The sequence below is a fragment of the Salmo salar genome, unplaced genomic scaffold, assembly GCF_965601325.2.
Source record: "Salmo salar unplaced genomic scaffold, fSalSal1 ptg000519l, whole genome shotgun sequence".
Classification (NCBI taxonomy): Eukaryota; Metazoa; Chordata; class Actinopteri; order Salmoniformes; family Salmonidae; genus Salmo; species Salmo salar.
The window spans coordinates 603,180-612,726 of NW_027675407.1; the positions used below are offsets into that span (position 1 = coordinate 603,180).

At 37.7% G+C, this 9,547-nt stretch overlaps 1 protein-coding gene across 1 annotated transcript; it reads left to right on the top strand.

The window, feature by feature from the left end:
• The first annotated feature begins 586 nt into the window (after positions 1–586).
• LOC145876213 (uncharacterized) lies at positions 587–6,999 on the top strand. Its single transcript, XM_082972006.1, has 2 exons — positions 587–1,157; positions 4,130–6,999. The coding sequence occupies exons 1-2, from the start codon at positions 800–802 to the stop codon at positions 5,014–5,016; spliced, it is 1,245 nt and encodes a 414-aa protein (XP_082828132.1). The 5' UTR covers positions 587–799; the 3' UTR covers positions 5,017–6,999.
• The last annotated feature ends 2,548 nt before the right edge of the window (positions 7,000–9,547 follow it).

Below are 9,547 nucleotides of genomic sequence, written 5' to 3' on the forward strand. Positions count from 1 at the left end.
ATTGAAAATGTTGATTTTGTGCCCAATTAACCATTTCTTTGTTTTGCTGGAAGATCCTCTTATGGCCAAGTTTCAGCCTCCTAGCAGAGAGGTAACCAGGTTTTGGGCTAAAATATCCTGGTAGTGGTTAAAGTTGATTTATTTGATACATTTTTGCTCATCTTTATCAAGGGTATTAATAACTAGGTGCTTATTTTGATATCTTGTTTTTTGACTGAGTCAAACAGGGACATTGATCTGATTAACACCAGTAAATACAGTGAGTACCATCTTATAAAACAGGGACATTGATCTGATTAACACCAGTAAATACAGTGGAGTAGATGTAGAGTTTGTTTTAAATTCTCATAAAAAACGGAATTAATCAAACAGCACTTGTTGCTTTTTGTACGTGTTGATATAATATTAATATTTAATGGAGAGAAAAAAACGTTTCCCTAAACTGCTTTATAATATTATAATTCAATGAAGAATAAAAATAGTTTTCCCTCCTCAACTGCGTTTCCTCCCTCCAGACAGCAGATGGCGATATGTGTCTTTCAGGCGATGTTTCTAGTGTGACGTATAATCTAGTGGACGGAACGCTTCTTCAACAACTGCAGCCACCTCGGTAGCTCGCTAGCTGACAAAGTCGGAACATTCAAGTTCTTTAGACACTTTCCTGGTTTAATTGTAACTGTGATTTAGACATACTTATATGTAAACAACTAGCTACCCCATTTAATTTCATATTTACGTTGTAAGTCAACTAGCTGGCTGGTTAAGTTAGCACTAGCCTAGCTAGCTAACATCCCCGACCATGCGCTCACTAAGCTACTCTCCTCCTGCTAAAGAGGAGGTCTGTTGGACGGAGAAAGAAGCTCTGGGGCTGAACATTGTCGTGAAAGAGGAGAAGGAAGAGGAGGATGTCACAGTAAAACAAGAAGTAGAGGGTGAGGCTGTTACAGTGAAAGAAGAAGAGAAAGACGTTACAGAGAAAGAAGAGGAAGACGCGTTCAGAGTGAAAGAGGAGGAGGATGTTACAGTAAAAGAAGAGGAGGAAGTGAAAGAAAATGAAGACGTTTTTGGAATGAAGGATGAAGAGGGGGAGATTACTGTCACATTAGAGGAGGACGAAGAAGAGAAGACTGGAGATCTGATTAACATTAGTAAATACAGTGAGTACTATCTAATAAAACAGGGACATTGATCTGATTAACACCAGTAAATACAGTGAGTACTATCTAATAAAACAGGGACATTGATCTGATTAACACCAGTAAATACAGTGAGGACTATCTAATAAAACAGGGACATTGATCTGATTAACACCAGTAAATACAGTGAGTACTATCTAATAAAACAGGGACATTGATCTGGTTAACACCAGTAAATACAGTGAGTACTATCTAATAAAACAGGGACATTGATCTGATTAACACCAGTAAATACAGTGAGTACTATCTAATAAAACAGGGACATTGATCTGATTAACACCAGTAAATACAGTGAGTACTATCTAATAAAACAGGGACATTGATCTGATTAACACCAGTAAATACAGTGAGTACTATCTAATAAAACAGGGACATTGATCTGATTAACACCAGTAAATACAGTGAGTACTATCTAATAAAACAGGGACATTGATCTGATTAACACCAGTAAATACAGTGAGTACTATCTAATAAAACAGGGACATTGATCTGATTAACACCAGTAAATACAGTGAGTACTATCTAATAAAACAGGGACATTGATCTGATTAACACCAGTAAATACAGTGAGTACTATCTAATAAAACAGGGACATTGATCTGATTAACACCAGTAAATACAGTGAGTAATATCTGATAAAAGAGGGACACAATCTCTGCAGTTGTTGAACTAATGTGTGATTTTAAAAGGGCATTCTACACTTGAATATGTTGTTGTACTGTATGAATTGTTCATGACGTCCTTTCCTGTTGAAAAGTGATATAAATACAGTAAAGTATAAACACACTAATGGGAAACAAATAAATGTTTTGGGCAAAATAGTGCTTTTTTAGACAACTGCAAACTAGAAGGAGTGAGTGATGTCATAGTAAGGCCTTCAAGGAGTTGGCTTGATGGGAAGTCGTGATGTCATCCAATAGGAGGCTGATCTTCATGTGAATATTCATTATTCTTTTTAAAATCCTTCCTGTTCTGTCAAGTTGGTTGTTGATCATTGCTAGAAAGCCATTTTCAAGTCTTGCCATTGACTTTCAAGATGATTTAAGTCCAAACTGTAACTAGGCCACTCAGGAACATTCAATGTCATCTTGGTAAGCTCCTCCAGTGTAGATTTGGCCTTGTGGTTTAGGTTATTGTCCTGTTAGGACGTTTTTTTGTATTCAGATCTCTGAAATGCTCTCTACCTACGTAACATTTAGTGTCTCCTTATGTTACGCTGGCAAAACAGTTTTTATGGGCACAGAAATCCTAAATAATTTCAGAGTTTGCTAAATCCAATGGTTCTAACCGAGAGTCACCTTAACTTTATTGACAACACCCAAATAGATTCTGTCATTAACGTCGTTCTTCAATAATTACACATAATACTTAATACTGTAGCTGTTTAGTTACAGTCACATGTTCAACTATCATCAGCTGATCCAGGAAATCATTTTCTGAATGACAGTCACATGACAAACATCACGACATGCAACAACAACCAAAGTGCTTCTTCATTCATTACTCTGGTAAAGACAGTTATGCCGTGCTCCACGTTGGATCCAACATCCCAAACAAATCGATGTTTATAATGTGTTACTGTCTGGCTGATTTACAGTAGGGTCTCATTACTCTGTTTGTGCACAGAGATACTTAGCTCATAATGTGTAGAGAACTGTTCCTTGATGGATAGGCTATTGTTCAACACACAGAGCTATTTTCCTTTATTCAGGACATTTTGAATGACAACACATTACAGAGTAGCCTAGTGGGATTATTCACAAAATTATCTGGTGATCAGGTTATGAAATGTCATGACAAAGACATGTTAGTTTCCATGTTTCACCTGAAATATAAAATTATATATAGTCTTAGGTGAAGTAGGTCTATGTTGTTGTTAGGTGAAGTTATGGGTCCTACAGTAGGTCTATGTTGTTAGGTGAAGTTATGGGTCTTACAGTTGGTCTATGTTATTGTTAGGTGAAGTTATGGGCCAATTTGTTAAACACTTAGTGTACAAACCCTCATTGTCAGGCTGATGTTAAAGTTAGCCAAAGAGCATTTTACTGGTTGAAGTGTTTTTTAAGTATAAATCAGTTGATATGCGACAATAACACAAACATATTAAGTAGGTGATTCAAGCGAGTCTTACAATTATAATCCATATTTAATGTGAAATGCACTCATAAGCAACCTGTAAATGGAGGCTATATTTGCTGTCAGCCTATGAGAACTCCCCTGAGTTTTCCCCCACGGTGGTGAATTAGTGAATAGACACAGAGCTTAATGTGAGTTTCCTTGAGTAGCACTCCTGATCTTGTGCTGTAATATTCAGAATACATTGTGAAAACTAAAATCTTTGCTCACTATTTTTTGCTCCAGGCAGATATACTACATCCATAACTAGTGGTTTCCTCATTACCAGATACACTATATCCATAACTAGTGGTTTCCTCATTACCAGATATACTACATCCATAACTAGTGGTTTCCTCATTAGCAGATATACTACATCCATAACTAGTGGTTTCCTCATTACCAGATATACTACATCCATAACTAGTGGTTTCCTCATTACCAGATATACTACATCCATAACTAGTGGTTTCCTCATTAGCAGGGAAGTGTTTCTGCAATCATTTTTGTGTGCGCATTGACCTCGTGTCGCAATTTTAGCAAACACAGAAAGGGGCCAATATTGGAGACCAAAAGTCATCTGGCACACTGCTTAGAGTTTCAACAACTTTAAAAACTTTTCTAGTTTCTACTAATGTGAAAACAAGACAAAATATGATTGTTGCTAAGTTGACTGTCTTAATTGTCAAATATTTTAACAGACGTCAATTGTTGTACAACTTCATGGGTATGCTCTGGGCATCACCTTTTACCTCAAATAAACAGTGGATTTCTGCTGTTGTGGACCTTTAACCATCTGCCTGACTTTGTTCTCACAGGAGAGAGACGGGACTATTGGGATCCTGGGGAGCCTCAACAACCTCATGATGCTGACGAGGCAGAGAAGAGTCTCTCCAGATCAGAACTCCTCAAGAAACACCAGCGAGTTCACACAGGAGAGAAATCTCACTGCTGCTCTGACTGTGCGAAAATATTCAACTCTTCACTAGGCCTTAAAATACATCAAAGAATTCACACTGGAGAGAAATCTTATGGCTGTGATCAATGTGGGAAGAGTTTTATTCGGCTACAAACTCTGAAATCACACCAGAGGATACACACTGGAGAGAAACCTTTTGGCTGTGATCAATGTGGGAAGGGTTTTACTCAGCTAAGCAACCGGATAGTACACCAGCGGACACACACAGGAGATAAACCTTATAGCTGTAGTCAATGTGGGAAGGGTTTTACTCAGCTAAACAGCCTGATAGTACACCAGCGGACACACACAGGAGATAAACCTTATGGCTGTAATCAATGTGGGAAAAGTTTTACGACATCTAGCTATCTAACTATACACAAGAGAACACACACAGGAGAGAAACCATATAGCTGTAATCAATGTGGGAAGAGTTTTACTCAGCTAAACAGCCTGATAGTACACCAGCGGACACACACAGGAGATAAACCTTATGTCTGTGATCAATGTGTAAAGAGTTTTAGTACGTTTGGCTGTCTGACGGCACACCAGAGGGCACACACAGGAGAGAAACCTTATAGCTGTGATCAGTGTGGGAAGAGTTTTACTACATCTAGCTGTCTAACTAAACACCAGAGAACACACACAGGACAGAAACCTTATAGCTGTGATCAGTGTGGGAAGAGATACTCTGATAAAAGATCTCTGATCAAACATCAGAAACTACATGAAGGAGTTGGTTCATGATATCAGTGAAATAATGTCACAATGTAGAATGTTTTAACATTGTAGTAGGAGTATTTTAATAACGTCAGAATGTAGAACCCTAAACGTTTGTTGTTCAATTGATTTTAGCCTCAGGGGGAAAAATCCAGGCTCTGAAATGGAAGAGTTACTATTTATGTGATTTAACAAAAAGTGACTAACAAAAAAAGAGTTCTGTTACACTTACCATGTTGGTGACCCACTGGAATCACAATGCAACACTTCAAAATGTAGCTAGCTGTTTTCTACAAATTGTACTCTAACCAGTGATGTACACATTATTCCCATATTCCATGTGGTTTTTGAGCTGTTAGTTTTAACAGGACGTGCAACCTCATCTCCCTCCTCTCGCACAATTGATTTCAACATGATATCGATGAGTGATGACAAATAAGTGTTGTGTTCCTTTGTTCAGCGACCCCTAAATTTAAATGCATCACTGTTGCCCTGCTTTTAGAATATCAGGGTTAATTCTCAGATGTGCCAACCCAAGTGTACTAGAGCATGACATTGGGGACTGGGCCCCGATCCAACAACATGCCTATCTAGTGAACACTGAAAAGAGAGAGAAGCTCTGCAATGAGGTGGAAAGTTACTACGGATATTGCAGGAGTTTCCTCTTGAAATCAGACATGTCTGTGGTCAGGACAACTTGGTTGCTGATTGTCTCAAGGGTGGGCAGTCAAAAAGATTTGTGTTTTGCGTTTAGCTAGTGCGTTGCAATGGATCACAATTTATTATGACTGCATGTTTTTCTGTATTGGAGATGAGTTTTGTTTGGGCTCGTTCCAAGGGGACGAGAGTTCTAGAAGCTAGTGAGTTTTAGGAAGACGAGAGTTCTAGAAGCTAGTGAGTTTTAGGAAGACGAGAGTTCTAGAAGCTAGTGAGTTTTAGGAAGACGAGAGTTCTAGAAGCTAGTGAGTTTTAGGAAGACGAGTGTTCTAGAAGCTAGTGGGATTTAGAAAGACGAGAGTTCTAGAAGCTAGTGAGTTTTAGGAAGACGAGAGTTCTAGAATCTAGTGAGTTTTAGGAAGACGAGAGTTCTAGAAGCTAGTGAGTTTTAGGAAGACGAGAGTTCTAGAAGCTAGTGAGTTTTAGGAAGACGAGAGTTCTAGAAGCTAGTGAGTTTTAGGAAGACGAGAGTTCTAGAAGCTAGTGAGTTTTAGGATTCTATAGAAAGAAAAAGGAGAAAAAAATAATACGATTGTATATTATTATTTAGAAATACGTGTTTTTAATTGTTGACATCCAGTGGACACCATGTTTATATTGTAGAAGGGAAGCATTTTTGTTGATTTTAATATGAAATGTAAGTTGTTTTCTGTTGGTGGTGAGCAAACTTGTCCATCAAAAATATAGGATATATTTGTTGTCTTAAGGGGTAAGGTGTTACAGGCTTTGGTTTTTCCATTTATGTTTTGAGGTTGGACTTTAGCTCGTTAGCCCGTCTAACTCGTTAGCACGTACAGCTCGTTAGCACATCTAGCTCGTCAGCACGTCTAGCTCGTTAGCACGTCTAGCTCGTTAGCCCGTCTAGCTCGTTAGCCCGTCTAGCTCGTCAGCTCGTCTAGCTCGTTAGCCCGTCTAGCTCGTTAGCCCGTCTAGCTCGTTAGCACGTCAGCTCGTTAGCCCGTCTAGCTCGTTAGCAGGTCTAGCTCGTTAGCACGTAGGACGCACTGATTGGTGTCACCTCAGTTAGTCAATGTGTTACACCTGTGCTGGCTTGTCCATCTCGTTATGGTTGAATATAACATCCAATTGTTAATATTGTAATCAATTAATTTTCCTTAGAATGCTCATTAGTCTTTCAGTTGTTATTCTTCATTTTTTTATCCTCTTATGTTTGTGGTAAATATTGCTGTTTATTTTCATTGTTTTTTTGTTTTCTTTTCCCTGTGAAGCCATTGTGTTTCATCCATGTCTGAAATATGCTGTATAAATAAAGCTTGATTTGAACATATAAAACTAATGAACCCAATGACTGACAATCAACAGACTTTTGCAAAACTAATGAACAAATATGTGCAAAAGCAACACGTATCTTGGTCCATCTTAGTATGAAAAACAGTATAAATTCAGTATATCTTCCACTATGTCAAAATAGTGCTGGTATGTAAGTTTAGTATCACTTTTCAACCAACCCAGTGCATTTATAGAAAATGAAAAATGTTGAAATCAACAATATGTTAAAGGATTCAACTACTGGAAACTGAAACAAACAATTGGATCAAACAGATCAATCCTACTGGACATTGGGTTTGATTCAGACCCTGCCAGCATGGCCAGAGATGTAACTTATAACCACAGAAACAACACAGACCTTTCATGCCTAAAAACACAGAAGTATTAGATTTACTGCCATGGTCTAGTATGTCACTGCATCAGACACCATTCACAATACTGGCTGAGGTACTAGTAAAACATGACATATTATTTCCTAACCATTCACAATGCTGGCTGAGGTACTAGTAAAACATGACATATTATTTCCTAACCATTCACAATGCTGACTGAGGTACAAGTAAAACATGACATATTATTTCCTAACCATTCACAATGCTGGCTGAGGTACGAGTAAAACATGACGTATTATTTCCTAACCATTCACAATGCTGACTGAGGTACAAGTAAAACATGACATATTATTTCCTAACCATTCACAATGCTGGCTGAGGTACGAGTAAAACATGACATATTATTTCCTAACCATTCACAATGCTGGCTGAGGTACTAGTAAAACATGACATATTATTTCCTAACCATTCACAATGCTGGCTGAGGTACTAGTAAAAACATGACATATTATTTCCTAACCATTCACAATGCTGGCTGAGGTACTAGTAAAACATGACATATTATTTCCTAACCATTCACAATGCTGGCTGAGGTACTAGTAAAACATGACATATTATTTCCTAACCATTCACAATGCTGGCTGAGGTACTAGTAAAACATGACATATTATTTCCTAACCATTCACAATGCTGGCTGAGGTACTAGTAAAACATGACATATTATTTCCTAACCATTCACAATGCTGGCTGAGGTACTAGTAAAACATGACATATTATTTCCTAACCATTCACAATGCTGGCTGAGGTACTAGTAAAACATGACATATTATTTCCTAACCATTCACAATGCTGGCTGAGGTACTAGTAAAACATGACATATTATTTCCTAACCATTCACAATGCTGGCTGAGGTACTAGTAAAACATTACATATTATTTCCTAACCATTCACAATGCTGGCTGAGGTACTAGTAAAACATGACATATTATTTCCTAACCATTCACAATGCTGGCTGAGGTACGAGTAAAACATGACATATTATTTCCTAACCATTCACAATGCTGGCTGAGGTACTAGTAAAACATGACATATTATTTCCTAACCATTCACAATGCTGGCTGAGGTACTAGTAAAACATGACATATTATTTCCTAACCATTCACAATGCTGGCTGAGGTACTAGTAAAACATGACATATTATTTCCTAACCATTCACAATGCTGGCTGAGGTACTAGTAAAACATGACATATTATTTCCTAACCATTCACAATGCTGGCTGAGGTACGAGTAAAACATGACATATTATTTCCTAACCATTCACAATGCTGGCTGAGGTACTAGTAAAACATGACATATTATTTCCTAACCATTCACAATGCTGACTGAGGTACAAGTAAAACATGACATATTATTTCCTAACCATTCACAATGCTGGCTGAGGTACGAGTAAAACATGACGTATTATTTCCTAACCATTCACAATGCTGACTGAGGTACAAGTAAAACATGACATATTATTTCCTAACCATTCACAATGCTGGCTGAGGTACGAGTAAAACATGACATATTATTTCCTAACCATTCACAATGCTGGCTGAGGTACTAGTAAAACATGACATATTATTTCCTAACCATTCACAATGCTGGCTGAGGTACTAGTAAAAACATGACATATTATTTCCTAACCATTCACAATGCTGGCTGAGGTACTAGTAAAACATGACATATTATTTCCTAACCATTCACAATGCTGGCTGAGGTACTAGTAAAACATGACATATTATTTCCTAACCATTCACAATGCTGGCTGAGGTACTAGTAAAACATGACATATTATTTCCTAACCATTCACAATGCTGGCTGAGGTACTAGTAAAACATGACATATTATTTCCTAACCATTCACAATGCTGGCTGAGGTACTAGTAAAACATGACATATTATTTCCTAACCATTCACAATGCTGGCTGAGGTACTAGTAAAACATGACATATTATTTCCTAACCATTCACAATGCTGGCTGAGGTACTAGTAAAACATGACATATTATTTCCTAACCATTCACAATGCTGGCTGAGGTACTAGTAAAACATTACATATTATTTCCTAACCATTCACAATGCTGGCTGAGGTACTAGTAAAACATGACATATTATTTCCTAACCATTCACAATGCTGGCTGAGGTACGAGTAAAACATGACATATTATTTCCTAACCA

What these genes read in the sequence shown, in the direction of transcription:
- LOC145876213 (XM_082972006.1), top strand. Translation starts at nt 800, where the DNA reads ATGCGCTCACTAAGCTACTCTCCTCCTGCTAAAGAGGAGGTCTGTTGG. An exon ending in GATTAACATTAGTAAATACA is followed by an intron (nt 1,158 to 4,129) that starts GTGAGTACTATC and finishes TTGTTCTCACAG; the next exon opens with GAGAGAGACGGGACTATTGG.